The sequence below is a fragment of the Polyodon spathula genome, chromosome 2, assembly GCF_017654505.1.
Source record: "Polyodon spathula isolate WHYD16114869_AA chromosome 2, ASM1765450v1, whole genome shotgun sequence".
Classification (NCBI taxonomy): domain Eukaryota; kingdom Metazoa; phylum Chordata; class Actinopteri; order Acipenseriformes; family Polyodontidae; genus Polyodon; species Polyodon spathula.
In genome coordinates, this window is record NC_054535.1 from 74,123,942 (window position 1) to 74,142,201 (window position 18,260).

At 35.8% G+C, this 18,260-nt stretch overlaps 1 protein-coding gene across 1 annotated transcript in view; it reads right to left on the reverse strand.

Annotated features, from left to right (window-relative positions):
- Nucleotides 1–16,595, reverse strand: part of LOC121300384 (transmembrane protein 8B-like) — a 110,387-nt gene extending 93,792 nt beyond the window's left edge. Inside the window, exon 1 of the mRNA XM_041228966.1 lies at nt 16,432–16,595. Coding sequence (XP_041084900.1) covers nt 16,432–16,516 — 85 coding nt within the window. The 5' untranslated portion in view covers nt 16,517–16,595. The remainder of the gene's footprint in view (nt 1–16,431) is intronic.
- Nucleotides 16,596–18,260: the final 1,665 nt, after the last annotated feature.

The window sequence follows — 18,260 nt, forward strand, 5'->3', positions numbered from 1 at the left end:
GTTGCGGCTTGGCTGGAGATGCAGTACTGAGTGACTTTTGCTATGCAGTGCCTTTTAAACCTATTTTACTCTGCAAAAAAAATCTTTTATACAGCGCGTGTAAAATAAACAGCGCTTGTGAAAATAAATTGGACCTTACGCGCCTGACAAGCGCTGAATAAATGGACCGATAAGGGTTAAGTTGGTTGATTGCGGAATTGCCTGCTTTACCTAATTAGTCTTATAAATGAGGTCGTTATTTAGACGATGAGTGCGGCCGTACTGAACACGCACATTACGTGGTTTTTTGCAGTCGGTTTTTCTCCTTTATAAATTTGGGCTTCAGTGTATAAATACATTGTGAATTAATGGTCTGTCACTGTATAATGAAAAAAATGATGACGGTCTTCACTTTTACTCTAACACTACATTAAAATAGAAATAGCGTTTTCTATTTTTATTTTACATTGCATTTTCTGAGATTACTTCTGTTTCAAATACTTTTGCAAAAGGAAAATTGTTTTGAAAAAAATATTTTATTTTTAATAAATAGAAAAGGGTTTTTTAGACCAATTTTACTTTTACTTCTGAATACAAATATGTGATATGCATGTGGAAACATGTTTACTTTCATTGGTGTGTGTGTGTGTGTGTCGGGGGGTATTAACTAATAATGGCACTAAAAAACAAATGATTTAAAGTAATACAAATAATTATTTAAAAGTGGATGTAGGTAGTAGGTATGACACACTGTAAATAATGTAATAGGGTTATAGTTTACATAGCTACCATTTAGATAACATAGCAATACTTTGCTGTAGTTCAAATTCTTTGGAAGGGTTCCAAAACATTTAAAGTGAGTAAAGCTTAATGCAAACATGCAGTCTCAGACTATTATTATTGTGCTCTTCGGTACCTGGGTCGAGGCAGTACTGGCATGTTATGGAAAACATACACAAGAACGAATCTATTTGTATTGTAAATAGATTTGTGGAACACTATTTTCTATGTTCTATTTAAATAGCTTCCTTGACTAATTTGCCCATCTGTGACTAAAAGAATAACACACCGGTACAAATGTACACATTCTTATTTTAAGGAAAATGACATGCCCATGTGAAGCAACCCACACCACTATTGATTTTTGAGTTTATGGACAAAAACAATGTCATAAGTTGAATTGCATTTAAATGGAAATAAAACCATTCTATTTATTTATTTATTTTTGCAGGGGGTGGGGATTCTTTTGGATTGCTCTTTTATAGCACAGGCTGCATCAAACATAGTTAATGCTGGAAAGCCTGAAGTGCATTGCATGAAAACTTTTTGGTGCAGTTGTAATTAGAAATGCTGGCTGCTCTACCAAGACAGCTCTCGATTCCTCTCTGCTCTCTGCAGCTGAAAGGCACCCCAGGGGTTTCCTCCTCAGGGAGCCTATTTTATGTTGCTACAGTCCCTGAGGCAGGAAAGGGTAAATTAATCATTTACAGCATCATCTGGTGTAAATAACAGATGACAATGTGCAAACATGCTTTGTAAAAAAAAAAAGCCTGTTTCAATATTGGTGGAAATTATACTGATACAATATGCAGCTTAAAGGGGAATTCCTATTAACTGTGAAGAAGAAGAAGAAGAAGAAGAAGAAGAAGAAGAAGAAGAAGAAGAAGAAGAAGAAGAAGAAGAAGAAGAAGAAGAAGAAGAAGAAGAAGAAGAAGAAGAAGATATAACTAGTGATGTGTCAAGCAAACTCAACATTCAGTATAACATAACATAGCAGTAAGGAACCTACTATTTCACACATCAAGTGTAAATTAAGTGTTATAAAAATGCTGAAAAATGTATTAAAACGCAGGGTACACAATTTCTAGTCATCTTAAACCTTCTTCAGCATTACTATCACAGGCTATGCATGAAACACCTCAGCTGTATTGGTTAATACACCCCAAACCAGCTACAGTAACAGAGTGGTAACCAGTATCCATGGCGTGTTATTTTAGCATAAAATCACACCAAATAAAAGGACAACTAAAATATAACTCCCCCCTTTGGGAATAGAGTGGGATTAAAATACATTGTGAGATACATTATTTTATATTTCTTCCACTCTGAATCCCATAGTAAATCTCTACATTTGGTTCACACGTACTTCCAAGACAAAGGGACTCAGGGGAGGGGGGGATAAAGTGATCATGTAAATCCCTCCCCCCCCAACACTAGACAGAGTTGTACCCAGGAAACACATTCTCTCAATGCAGCAGTGAGACAGGTGCTTAAAATGAGGAATTAGATCAATTTAGTACAAATAATAGGTACGGGTTCACTATACATTATTTTGTAATTATGATAACTATTTTATTGTATTCTTAGTAAGTATTTTCTCTATAATATTTCAATTGGTATAATCCCCCCCCCCCCACACCCATCCTTCTTTAGAGTGCTTTGTGTAGCTATCTCGCACTTTATTTTCAAAATGTTGGCAAGCATGCATTGTGGGAGCTGCAAAGAGTGAGAAACAAGCGAGGGAGAGGGGTGTTGGGAACTGATGGTATAATCAAGCAAGACAGAGGGAATGAAATATTAAACCCCTCACACAGCTGACACACTGTGCTAATTATAGAAGCAGAAGCACAACACACATCAGCAGATAAAACAAGCTGAGAATTATAAGCGTGTATATGACGGTCGAAACCAGTTTCTTTGATTTTAATTTTCAGTAACTGAGCTCATTAATGGAAATGCTTCCTTTAATCCGGGGTATAATCTGCTGTACAAAAACAACGCCTGTCACACCTACTTACTTCAGTGTCACAAAAGAAACTTGGCAGTAAATAAGTTCTAGGCATTATTTAAATAGGCTATTGCTAAAATAATTCCATACATCTTGCTTGTCACATTCTCTCATTGAATATATTGGTCATAATGATCACAATGTTGCAGCACCAAAGAGCATTAAAAAATTTTTAATAAAGGGGTGGTGGTGGGAGGAGGGACAGAAACATCATAAAAAAAGATTTGGCTAAACAGTTTTTTCATTTGTGTTATTTACCTGCAAACAGAGACATTATTTCATAGTCATGTTTTGTGTATCAGGGGATAATACAACACTGTTTTTTTAAAGTATAAGAAACTTTTGTTCTGTTCTGATATTTAGCCAATATTATTTCATTTGACTATCAACTGTGCAGTATGTATGTTCAAATGTTATACTAATATTATTTATACCTATTATCAAAGTACATAGTTACATTTGTATAATTTAACATACTCTAAATGCATCATAACTGTGTAATATTAGCAATGCTTACAGTAGCTGTGTTGGCAATTAAAAAGTGAAAATAACACAATTAAGCAGGAACCCGAACACCAACTTTGATGTTGTTTTCAAGTGCCCTCTCATACATAATAGCTCTTCACACCCATAAAGAGAACACAAAACAAATCTGAAAACAGACCAACAACTTCACAGGAACACGGCCTCATATTGATCCTCTAACAACAATATCATATTTAACCCAGCCACTACTGCCAAACGATAAACAAATACCACATTATTACACAATAAAAAGAGCATAATAAAAGGCTTTTAACTGGGTTATTGAATCATCTCTGGAAGGTCAGGTTGAGTTTTACAATGCTGCTACCAGATGGCTATTGAATTTTCTCTTCTTTCGAGCTCCCTTTGCGTGCATTACGAATCTCTCCAATTAATTTCAGCACTGTCCACTGGGGTCAAGCAGTATCTAATTAAATATCATTCAAAACTCTATCGCCTTTTAATGTGTACCAGGGTGCCTCTCCTTATGGAGATAAAAGCCTTGAGTATGCATTCTGCATTATCAGACAAAATCTTGCAGCCTTATCACAAAGACTAGTTATCTGTTTGCTTTTTTTAAGACAAAAGGAAAGAAAACAGAAAGGAGAGTTGGCCAGTTATCAAAGGATTTTGTGCAGAAAGTTTCAAGGTCCCCTTTTTTCAACGTGTTACTGCAGTATGCCTCTAGGTTTTATATATAGACTACACTGTAGCTGGATTCGTAATACTAAAATAATGATTGCAACATATTTATGTTAATACTGTTTTGACAGAAATAAAAAATGGAATTAAAAAAAAACCCATTAAGCTTAAGTTTAAGAGTCAGAAAAAAATGTAACAATAATTTCAATAATCACATACATATTAGTGTTTTAAATATGATAGCCCATAGCCGACAAAGATATAACTGAGGCATTGTTCATACCAGATGTGTGTTACACTTTAGTGGAAGTGTCAGCTTTACTAATTGCAGTATCAGATTGTGAGAGGTGTCTCTTGTTCTGTACATTCGGCCAGCTGTATGTCACACCTACATTTTTGCACACATCTTTAGAACACAATAAGTTATTCAACCAGTGCTGGCTGGTGGACCAAAAAAATAGGGAGGCATAAAAAAGTAACAGGGCTTAGGATCCCTTTAAGACCCCAGCAATTGTATTCGGATGGACAACAATTTTCATATTATTATTATTATTATTATTATTATTATTATTATTATTATTATTCAAGGTGACTTGCAGGTGCTACAGGGCAGTACAGGGTTACAATGCAAAATTAATATTTAACTACATTATAGTTTACAGTAAGTACAAACTGGTTGATTACAATTAACCACATTAGGCTAGAATCACAAAGCCATTTACTCCAAATTGTCATTAGCACGTTTTTGTTTTTTGGGTTTTTTTACACTCACCCAATATAGTTACCAATCCACAAATCAACAACTCAAACATTTAATTCAGAGTCTTGTGATTAGTCTAAGAAATGCAATTATATTTTTGTCTTGTAGAGAAAAAAACTCCCCTAATGACGATCTGGAGTAAATTGCTTTGAGAAACTAGCCCATTATGTCAAGAAGGAAGCTAATCCTGTTGTGCAATTAACAGATTTCCAAATGTTTTATTCAGAATTCTAGTCATCTTAAAAGTCATTTGAATTTTAATGGAGAAAACAAATCACAACATTTTTCACATCCCTACGTCTATGATCGCAGAATTAAAACAGGTGTAAACAGTTGATCTTCTATTGCAAGTTACTTGGCGCTTATTATTTTAATTTACAAGTCTGACTATAAAATCTACACGTAGTAGAACTGATACAATTCCATTTGGTGTCATACTAATCCCTTAGTTGGAATAAGCACAGTACAACATTTCAACAAAATATTAACCTGTTTGGACTTGGAGATACACATGTAATAGTAATATATCCAGCATCACAATCCTATGCTATAGATTACAAGGCTGTAACTAACTGATCATGCACACACACACACACGCACACACACACACACACACACACACACACACACACACACACACACACACAATAAGGCCCGACATGGTGTCTGTATATGCCAAATTAAATATCCTTACACCAATAAAGCAGGCTAATTTCTAACTTTCAACTACACAGTAAGTTAAGCTGAGTAAATTCATGTAATTGAAACATCCAAAAGTAAGTACATCCTTATTTTTGACATTGTGTACATTGCCATGGGAAAGATACACCAGGGGGCGGAGTTGAGACAACACTGAGTTATTTTTTTTTTCATCTCAGTGCAAGACACTGTTTGGGCAGAACAGACAGGAGGAATAAAAATCTATTCAACGGCATCTTGGATTTCAATAATTTTTTAAGGTCTGTGTCGGAGAGGAGTGGATAATGTGCAGACTTGTCATTTTGTGGTTTTCTGTAGCATTTACAAACCACTAAACGGCTTGAAGTGACACAGTCGGGGGGGGGGGATTATTGACAGATTCCCCAGTCTTGTTTTCATTTAGACAGCGGTTTATTCCAGCTTGGAGACGAATGTAGCTTGACATGTTATATTCTTCTCCATGGGCGTTTCTTATATTTCCATAGAGATCCCTGAGTACTGTATAAAGATGTACATTTTCCACAGTTGAGACAATCACTTTTTTTTTGTTCCAGCCAGTCCTGAAAGACAGAATTTTTTTTTCTTCTGTTTTGTTATCTTCCAGTTCATGTAATTGCTCTTCATCCAAACCGACGTGTCTTTTTATAGTTACTGTAAATCTGTAACTGTAAACAAGATGGCTACCTATACTTTACATTCTCAGAGGCAGCTCAGTGATTCTGAATATGTGACAAGGCTCCAACTGTCCGTATCCATCTAATATACAGAGAGCTGGAACCTTGCTCTACTAATCACATTGCTTGATTCATGTTCCATTGCCAGTCCTGGATTTTATATATATGCAGTCAGTCTGCTCTAGGCTGCTGAGTAGAAGGACATGGAAAGTGGTATACTGTGTCTGAGCAGTCACAAAAGAAGGTACTGTGTGTTAACGGTGTTTGTGTAAGGGTGTTGTTTGTTTGCTGGTAAACAGCTTAGCCATCCAGCACATAGTTAGGGACGGAGATAAAGTTTTAGTTAGTGCTCCGAAGTGGAGTTAGGCTTTTGTTTTGTTTTTGTTTGCTTCGTTTTTCTTTATTTTGTATTATTAAAAGTGTGCGCAAGTGCTGAACCTTCAACTCTGTGTGTCTGGGTCTGTATTTTAAAGGGGCAACGAAAGGGTGTGAGTGCAGCTCGGTTTACAATATATATTGTAAAGGAGATGTTCCCCACACAGGCTCTATCAGGCTATTTTCCCTTCAAAACACAAAACACGACCCAACACACAGGAATTGAAAGAAAAAGCACTTCCACGCACTTAAATTTTTACAAAATAAATAAAAAACAATCCAAAAACCTAACTCTGTTTTTGGAGCATTAACTACACACGTCAGGTACCTAATTCTAGAAAGCCAGACAGCTAAGCTGTTTGCCGGCTGGAAAACACACAGTTATCAACACAAAAGGAACATACAGTTACCTTTTTTAATACGATTGAGCACCTCTTCAACTGGGCTCCTTCACACAATTAATGCTTTTTTTATAAGTACTGGCATGCATTCAGAACACTGTAAAGTAGAAAAGTACATATTTTTAATATCCTCTGCAACTTAATCCAATAATGGGTCATGTAATATTGAATAAGAACATTGATGTTTCCATCTCAGAGTTAAAATATTGTATCATAGTCACATTTATTGCATAGTACTCAGGGGAATCATATTGAAATTAACAGAGAGTGCCAATACTTATATACAACATTACAGTATATATCATTTTAATTTAAGAAAATACACTTGAATGCCCTTGTATTTATCATACATACTGACTCCAATCATGTAGAGTGCATAAATGTGTCCCCAGGCAAAAGGAAAAAGTGCTGTTGAAGCATAAAGGTTAATAGCATAAATGCAAATAATTGCCCTTTCTTTCTCAGTGGAACAGTACATTTGGGAGTGTAGGTATGCTGTGATTTATTAAAGCTATAGCTGTTGGCAGTTGCCAGTCAACTTTCCATTTCATTGAATTTCCCATGGAAGACAATTAATAAAAACAGCGGTTACTACATTTTTTGTCCTTTGTCACAATGTGCTATTTCATTATTCTCATCCACTTTTAGAGTTAGGGTTAGGGTTATGGTTAAGGTTAGGGTTAGGGTTAGGGTTAGGGTTAGGGTTAGGGTTATGGTTATGGTTAAGGTTAGGGTCAGGGTTAGGGTTAGGGTTAGGGTTAGGGTTATGGTTAAGGTTAGGATCAGGGTTAGGTAGCACCTTAGAATCCATGGTGAGTTACAAGAACAGGCTGATTCTTTTATTTCTTTATGCAACACTTTCACAGAACAGTGATAGGCCTACATACATCGTTCATCACTTTAAAACTGCATGTCGTGTAGTCACAATTGTCCTATATGGTGGTATGACACTAAAACTGTCTTGCTACTGATACCAAGAAACTATCTTCTGATATGTAGTGTCAATCAAAACTGAACAAAAAATGTTTAGCTAATGGATACCTCTTCAGAAAAAAATAAGAAACACAGTTGATTCTTGTTAATATGAACTTCTAGGGACCTGCAAAAATGTGTCTAAGCCAAATGCATACTGACATTTTTTATTGAAGTTACAGTAACACTGAAATCAAATTCAATTACAGAACAATGAAAAGTAACGCACATTTAAAAGTATTGTTTATGTTATTAAAAATACATTTGGAAGTGAACTTTGAAAAAGTATACATTGAAAATAAACTGCACTTGTAATCCACTCGTCCCATTTTGATCAAGGGCATTTTCAAAACACTAAAAGCAAGGCAACATCAGGGTACTGAGCAAATTGAAAACCCTGATGACTTGCATCCACAGTTTGCTGTTTATAGGCCAGTATTATTGTATCCTGTTTTTTCACAATGGTTGAGAAAGTGTTCACAGTAATGTTAAAATCTGCAGCAACATCTTTCTTTAACTGTCTAGTGGGGCATTATCCACCACTTTCAACTCCACTTTTATAAGTCAAAGTGCATCAGGATTTGTAGTCCCAAATCTGGATGAAAGCTAATGCATTTCCCAATATATTTTACACTCAGCTATTTGGACTATTTGTTCAAATTATTTCTTCTCTGGGACAGCTCCAAAATAATTTGCAGTAACAGGAAATGTGTGTTATGTAAATTCATATCATAAGAAGTAATTTACAATAAGCGACTGCTAAATTTGGCAAGGACCATGCAGAAAATTCATAGTATCAGGAAGTTCATAGTTCATAGTATCCAAGTTCATTTTATTTGTATTCTCTGTATTTGTTTGTAAATCTCTCCTGATATTTTGTCTTCAGGGTGACAATATTTATTAAAATACAGCAGTCTAACCTTGTCTTCAGATTGTCTGTACCCTGAAGGACAAGATAAATAGTAGTTTGCATCAGGTTTTATACAATCTCATAAAACTCTTAACAGGCTAACAAAATTAATTACACACAGTACAGCATGTGCTGAGAGAACATATTGGTGCATTAGACTACTCAGTGCAAGATCTGTATGGAAATCTCGACAGTGTACAATAGCACACAAGGTCAATCATGTCACCTCATCTGCATAGACCATATTGCACTTCCTCAGAAACATATCATTAACGGGAGGAATTTGGCAGACATAATTCCCTGTATAAATGGCACACATATTTGCATCTTGGGAAACTGGGTTTCAGTCCATCCTTGGCTATAAAGGCAGCCAGGATGTTTTCAACAAATGCTTGTGTGTGAAATGACTATTTGAACAGTATTTCAACTGATATTCACTTCCTTCACAACTGTGTAGAACCTTCAAGACAAATGGACAAGGCGGGGGGAGGGGGTGGGTTGTGACAATGATCTAATGAAACTTGGTGTTTGATGAACTGCACTGGCTCTCAAAAGTATTCACCCTGTAGACTTTTCCACATTTTATTGTGTTACAACATGGTATCCAAATGGATTTAATTAGGAGTTTTTGCGACTGATCAACACAAATAAAGTCCATAATGTCAAAGTGAAAAATAAAATCTACAAATTGTTCTAAATTAATTACAAATACAAAACAGAAAATTATTGATTGTATAAGTATTCATCCCCTTCAGTCAATATTTGATAAGAGGCACCTTTGGCAGCAATTACAACCATGAGTCTATTTGGATAAGTCTCTACCAGCTTTGCACATCTGGACACTACAATTTTTGCCCATTCTTCTTTGCAAAATTGCTCAAGCTCCATCAAGTTGGATGGGGACCTGTGGTGAACAGCAATTTTTAACTCTTTCCACATATTCTCAATTTGATTGAGGTCTGGGCTTTGACTGGGACAATCCAGGGCATTGACCTTTTTGTTTTTAAGCAACTCCAGTGTGGCTTTGGCTCTATGTTTGGGGTCATTGTTCTGCTGGAAGATGAATCTTCTCCCAAGTCCCAGGTCTCTTGCAGACTTCAGCAGGTTTTCCTCCAGGTTTTCTTTGTACTTTGCTGCTTCCATTTTGCCCTCTATCTTCACAAGCTTTCCAAGCCCTGACGCAGAGAAGCATCCCCATAGCATGATGCTGCCACCATCATGCTTCACGGTAGGGATGGTGTTCTCAGGATGATGTGCGGTATTAGGCTTGCACCAAACATAGCGCTTAGCGTTGAGGCCAAAAAGCTCTATTTTGGTCTCATCAGACCACAGAATCTTCTTCCACTTGGTCTCAGAGTCTCCCACATGCCTTCTGGCAAACTCTAGCCAAGATTTGATGCAAGTTTTTTTCAAAAATGGCTTTCTTTTTGCCACTCTCCCATAAAGGCCAGTTTTGTGAAGAACCCGGGCTATTGTTGCCGTATGCATATTGTCTCCCAGCTCAGCCGTGGAAGACTGTAACTCCTTTAGAGTTGCCAGTCAGGTTTCCTTGACTAGTGCCCTTCTCGTCTGGATACTCAGTTTTTGAGGTCAGCCAGTTCTAGACAGATTGTTGTGTCATATTCTCTACAATTCTTAATAATGGACTTTACTGTGCTCCAGGGGATATTCAATGCCTTAGAAATGTTCTTGTATCGTACCTCTGATTGGTGCTTTTGAAGAATCTAACCTTATTCTGGATTTGCTTTGAATGTTCCTTCGTCTTCATGATGTAGTTTTTGTTGGGAAATGTACTAACCAACCTCCCAGAGACAGGGTATTTAACCTGAAATCTTGTGAAACACCTTAATTGCACACAGATGGACTCCATTCAACTAATTATGTGACTTCTAAAGACAATTGGTTGCACTAGAGCTTATTTAGGTGTGTCATAGCAAAGGGGGTGAATACTTATGCAATCAATTATTTTCTGTTTTATATTTGTAATTAATTTAGAACAATTTGTAGATTTTATTTTTCACTTTGACATTATGGACTTTTTTGTGTTGATCAGTGGCAAAAACTCCTAATTAAATCAATTTTGATTCCATGTTGTAACACAATAAAATGTGGAAAAGTCAAAGGGGGGTGAATACTTTTGAGAGCCACTGTAGTTGGGCAGAAGTTCCCATCCTTGTTTCCCCATTGTGCCATCTTTAAACTTAATGAGCAATGCATATAAAAAACGTCCGAACAAATAATATTACAAGGCACTTCATCTTCCACAAAGAAGGGGCTTGGAAAAAAAGGCTGTGTTTTGAAAACGTTCTGGATATAATACATTGCCTCACTATTGATGAAATTGGAAAAATTAAGCCAATTTCAATTTTAAGAAAAAATACCCCCTGAATACTTGAAATGGCCTGTTTTAATTTAACATATTACTCAAACTCTACAAAAGAAAATATAAAACAGTTTGACAAATATAGTACTTAAAAATTCCTGACAATATAGCACATGTTTTAGAATGCCTGACACTATAACACATGCTTTTCTGCAACTGGGCTGTATCTCAGACAAGTGAATTGTTTATTTTTCAAATGTATTCTCAGATATGTATTCTATAATACGTACAAACTGTACAGGATCTCTGTGTTGAAAGGCAGTTTGAATAAGACGGCAGTTGGCAGTTGACAGTGTTTCCATATTGAAGACTATGCTTATTATCGGTGTTTGAAAAGGAACAGCCTTAAAGGTGACTCATCTACAGTATGGGTCATTCTGGTGAACAGGCATTGAAAAGTCTTCACAGCTTTGCTGAAGGTATTTCAGTTGAAAATCATTGAAGAATTGTCACATGTTTCCCCAGAGCAACTTAAACACTTGTTTGTCATACAGGTCTACTGTCCTTGAAATGACCTGCCATTGCTCTTGTTAAGAAGTCAGATGATGTCTGCTCTGTGGATCTAGTTAGCACTGTCCGATGCGTTTAGTCCTGCAGACCATTTCATTGTCTTCAGATGATTTCTTCATGGCTGATATGACATTAGCAACGACTCTTTTTAGACCCTCTGGAAGCAGGTTTGGACTTAATAGAATTGTGACTATGTCGGAGAGTTCATTGGATACATTCCTAAAATCTTATTTGGAATACCTTTTAGGGTTCCCAGTCAACCCAGCTCAACACCTACTCAAACCAACTTAAAAAAACAGACAAATCAATTTAAACAAAAGTCGTTGTAAACATCATGCTTGCTAAAATAACTAATTGTTAACGTTGAGTGAAAAGTCTCACCAGGTTGTCTTACAGGCTTTTCTTAATTATATAAACATGTGAAATTGGGACAATGTGGCAGCATATGAAAAAGAGATTGGACTATGTCCATTATGGTCACAACCTGTGTTGATTTTGTTTCCTGTTTCCTAGACAGTGTTAGTGGTATTGTATCAACTCTATCATGTCCACACTATGAGATGATAACCACTACTGACCTATTGAACTGGATCACGATCTGACATTTAAACATGACTTTTGTCTAAAAACAGAGATATCAGCAAGCTGAATATCCCATTGTGTACCATTTTATTTTAATACCATATCATAATTATTTAGATGCCCCAATGCATTAATGGGATGGTATCTAACTAAAAATGAATAATTACTATTAAGAAGCTATTAAGAGGCCCCTTGTAGGAGACCACTATCACACAGTTCGGAATACAGCTAATATTTATGTACCATTTATGTCCTGCATGGTATTGAAGGATGTAACTAATCGATTCTATGGATTAGAAAAACACACACACACACACATTTAACCCAAACAAGTATCGTTTGTTCCTATTACAATTAATAAACCACAGAAGCATACATGATGCAGGTTTGCTTTCCTAAAAGGGGTTAGCATTAGTTTTATCAAACCAGTGCTGTCTCTGCAAATGATTTCAACAAAAAAAGACACAAGACCTGTTCAAAACCTTCTACAATAGGGAACATTCTGGTTTCATCAGTATTTGTCACCATTAATACTTCCTGGTACTCAATTGACAGCCCATGGCATTTAGCCACCAAGGTCCTTCTGAGTGGCCCTTTAGCTGACCCACACTTGTGAAAATGAATATACATACTGTTAAATATTATCAACACTGCAATGATAACACATACTAATTACTCCAGCACAGGCACAGTGTGTCAGGTTTATCAAGGTATTCATGTTAAACGTTATAGAGCAAAAGATTTAAAGCAAATGAATAAAAAATCCCTGTTTTTTTTTTTTTTTGGGGGGGGGGGGGTTGTTATAAAAGGGACTACAACCATAATATTATAAAATAAGTAATAAATATCTTATGATTTGTATGATCATGAGATATTCCGGCTGTCAGAAAGACCAGATAACTCTTGAATGATGTTTATCAGATCATTATGAAGAAGATACATAACAGCATTGAACAGCAATATTAACTATATAAAACATCACTGTGGTCACCTGGTTAAAAACAACATAGTGATGAACAATGTTCCTTATTAGGAATTCTGGACATGCCTGCTGCTTCAGTCAATAGATAATCAATGGCAGCAGTGCTCGAGGTGTGCTCCTATTTGATGTAGGTGGCTGGCTCTATCCCCTGCTGTCTATTGTTCTTTGCTTTCCGAGAGGTCATCTATTTATTTTTTATGGGAAACTTTGCACTTTGCAAGATTGCATGGAACTTACAATGCTCTTTTTACTCCCCATATGCCATCTGTTGTAAACCTAAAGATCCACTCTGAACAATGGCCTCTTTGTTGAAATAGGACTTGGAGAAATCTTGGACAATGACTTCAGTTTTGCACAGAAACCTGAATCCCATTTTTTGCTATAAAGATGTTCTTTTGCGAGCATATGATTCTCCATCAGTGATGAGCCCAAGCAAGTAGCTCAGTTTTAATTACTTATCATGCAAGATCTGGATCCTCATCTTTGCAACAATACAATACGTAGAACTCCACCTACATTTCCTATTACAATAAACCCTGCTTAATATCACTTCTGTTAATGTTAGCCTCCACCTGTTATCAATGGCTTGGCTGCAATATTATGGGGTGTGACAAGATGGCGTTGTCGTGACGTTAAGCCAGGAAGTAGACAGACAACAGTGCTGGGATATGAAATGTGCCAATGTGCTGATTTAATAATAAATAAAACGATGGCAGATTGGCCAAAACAAGCAGACAAACAAACAGTGGACGAACCCCAATAAGTGTCATGCAGATCCTCCCGCACAAGTAGCAATTTTTATTCCTTTGGCTTTTAATTATTTCTTTCTCTCTCTCCCATTCTCCACTGCGAACACCCAACCCTGTGCGTGTGAAACACTGGCTCTTTTATGCAGCTGTACAGAGACTTGATTGCGAATCAATCATTGAATTGAATCTCAGCAGTCTGCACATGAACTACTTTGTGCACTCCCTGTGCCCAAATACTAATATACATTTTATCTGCAAGTGAAGTGATTGTGCAATCCCTGTGCCTAAATACAAATATACATTGAAAATCGCTTGTGCTACATAGCTCACATTAAACCCCATGCACCCATACATACACACCAACAATAACACACCACATAAAACATAAAACACAAAAATACACACAGGGACGGGACACCCCACCACAGGGATACAATTGGTATATGTTCCTGATAATATCACTTTGATTATTATTCACTTTGGGAAATAACAGCATAGGATTAGAAGGGTTATATGTAAGTGAGTTGCTGTAGTATGGGACTGTTCCAACATAGCACACATATCACTGCTATGTGCATTTTTCCAGATTGCTTATGGTTTTAGTTATTACAATGTATTGTACATGTACAATATAGCACAGTACAGCACAGATTAAAATTGTGTTTATTAATGAAAACTGCTGTAATCAGTGTTATATGGGTCCTTATGTCAAATTCCATAGCACAAAAAAAGCAACATATAACGGGTTTGACTGTAATGGAGTGTCAGAATTATCATATCCATATAGTATTTATTCAATATATATTTAGATGTAATAAATACCCATTAATAACCACATGAAATCAGGCTGCCAATCAGGCTGTTTGTTTATCATGCAATATTTAGTGGGAAATGACTGCAGAATCATTGTAACAATCCATAACAATGCTTTTAAAAATATATATTTATTTATTTAGGCCTATTATTTATTGTGTTATAAAAAAAAATACATGCATTAAGTATTGTACAGCATGTACATATATTTATAAAATACAGTATTCCGTACACAACATTTAAATTAAACTGAAACTGCAATACATATGTTCATCCATTCTAAACCCATCTATTCATATGTGGTAATCATCACAAACAATATTCATTTTTGCCTTTTCACTTAAGGAAACAAAATGTATCAAAATCAATCCACTGAAGTAATGGGGATTATGGGGAAAGGAATCTTTAGGGAAAGTGTTTAGAAAAAAAAAATACTTTCATAGATTTCACAAGCAGCTTTTTCATCTAAATTGGACAACATGTAATTTGTTACCTTGGATGTAGATAGCTTTGCCTGTCTTCTTTGTTTCAAGCAGACAGAAATAGCCTTTCCATAAATTTCCCCACAGTTCACAAGTCTGCCTGCCACCTATGATCTAAAGCATGCACCACAAGCTATCCATCAACTTCCCCTCAATGTGCTGCCAACGAAATCGCTATACCAGTGCACTTGTTTCTAACTTGATCACAGATCCACAGCTTTACCACACACAGAAAACGGGCCAATACCAGATTGCATTTTTAATAATGATCAATAGACGAACGTCTTGTTAATAACAACACACACTCAGAAAAAATGTGTCAAGCCAGTGCAAAACTAAATATCTTGTTTCCTCGCCCTGATTCTGCGTGTTTGCTCACATAATTCAATCAAATCTCAGTCAGCTATGTTTGTTGAACACCTATAGCAAAGTGATAGAATAACGTGGCTGAACCACTAGCACAAATTACTGGAGACAGGCGAGCAACATAATTAGTTAAGTTTAAACAGGTGCTGGGTGGTACTGTGTTTAGCATTCCCCACGACTTATTTCATAAATACTTAATGACAAAATCACTAGCCAAGAAGAGAAAGTTATAACGTTTTGTGCAAAAAAACCGAGAGAGTTATGAACAATATGAAGAGAAACAGCAGACAGCGTACAGTGGCAGACCTAATTAAAATGATTAACAACACAAATGTAATCAGGATAATGGAATTATCTTGAAATAAAAATGAAGTACATGTTTAAAATATAGAAAACCATCAACTTGTTACTGAACAGTTATGCACTGACTTACAAGATTAGTAGCAGAAATATTACTACAGCAAAGAAAAACATGTTCTATAGATGCGTTACAGAAGTATTGCACGTAAGGTAAATCTTTTTTTTTTCTTTCTTCATTTTACTTATAAATGACATCCAGAAATTGGCAAATAAACATTGTCAAGTAATGAATTAATCATTTACAGTTCTTAATGTCCAGCATTTATTTATTTTGAGAAAGAAATCAATGTAATTCAGTATAACATACAGACACTAAGAAAAATCTCCCGATCCTGAAACCGCTGTATGGTGTATCAAATGACTTTATTTGCAGATGAGAATATCCCTATTATCACTGCTATTCTCTTATTTCAGAACCGCCACAAAGGACAGCTCCACTGCCTCAGCACCTCTTTCTAACCCCAGTTTATATGACTCACCTCCGAGAGAGAAGAGAAAGGGGCAAACAAGCAACAGGAGCTGTGCGCAGCCCACATCCCGTCCGAGACCTCCCAGCCGCCACATCTTGGTAAACTAAATCGATACCTCCAAAAAGCACGGTGATGATTTTATATCACTAAGGTTTTCCCCATTTTCAGTTATTGCAACAGACCACCTGGTTCATGAATGACGTCATTTAGATAGCGATTCCGAGAATGCTCCTCCCAACATGGCTGGGATTGGATAGTTGACATAATTGAGGCCGAGGTTATTGGCAACTGGTGGTGTCAGTCATTGTTGTAGGGGTTGCCGCAAGTGCAAAACAGAATGTTAATTATTATGAGATATATTTTGAGTATATTTTGTTTTGCTATTAAAAAGCACGAGTGCTATCTGTACAAAATAATCAGAAGTTCCTACTAACCTACACAAAGCACGTATACATATTCAAACCAAGTTAGATACAACGTGGAAAACTTTCCACGGGTAATTATCGGTTTGGTATAGGCCGATTTAGTTATGGTTAACTATCAGTTAACAAAATGATAATACGTTAAAAAAAAAAAAAAAAAAAAGTAAAGCTGCTATATTACTGTCTCAGAGAAACTAAACAGATAACGATATTGAACGTCTGTACAGCAGTGAAGAACACTAATTAAAAAAAAAAGTGTACTGTTGAACCTTGTCTTCTTTAATATTAGCATCATAAGGGTATCCATGTATTATAAAAAATAATAGATGGGCCTCTTCAGTGAGTTACAGGAATATATATATATATATATATATATATATATATATATATATATATATATATATATATTCCTGTGTGTGTGTGTATATATATATATATATATATATATATATATATATATATATATATATATATATATTAATCGAATATAAAATGAATACCAGATTCCTAATGTTTTTGGAGACAAACTGGCGGTGTGAAAGACACATTTTCTTTAAAACACAAGGAAGTTACACATGGAGTTTACTGTATTACTGATTTAAAAAAAAGTACAGCATTCTATAGCAGCAACTTTGTAACAACAACAATGTGCTGTTACACTAACTATGTTGAGAAGTCTTGTAATTTTACATGAAATATGTATCTGTTCCTTTGTCTGCTTTGCCCAGTTGAAAATTCCAGCAACTGCTGGTGACCTGCTGGGAATTGTAGTACAGGCCACCACCAGGTATATCAAATTCTAGACCAGGTTTACAGCAGATTTCATCCGGGAGAATAGACCACACAGTTGACTTTATAAAGGCATTTTTAATAGAACTGGGTTTTTTTTTTGTTTGTTTTTGTTTTTATTCTCTACAATCACAATCACTGACCAGCATACACCAATGATTTAAGTGCTTTGTGATGGTGGTCCACTATGAAAGGCGCTATATAAAATAAAGATTGACTGAATGATGGTTATTGCTGGAATTTTTTTTAATCTATTTATTTTATTCGTAATATGACAGTAATATTGATAAGTAGATCACCCATTTAATGTGGTAAAAACAGCACTAAAATATCAGAACCTGGTACTGAACCATAGCCATTATGATAATTGGGCTGACCAATATTTCAATACAATCAGCAGCTTTTCTGTGAGTACTTGGTGACATAATGTGTAAAATGAGGTGTATGATCACCCCTTTTAAAGGAACCTTTAATAATATAATTATATTAAAGGTAAATAATTATATTCGAATAGTGTATTTGAATAACAGTGCCATATTATCATTTTTTTTACAAGTTGTTTCTTCCACAGTATTACAGTATGGTACAGACATTGAACAGGGAAAGAGTGACCTCTTGTGAAAAAAA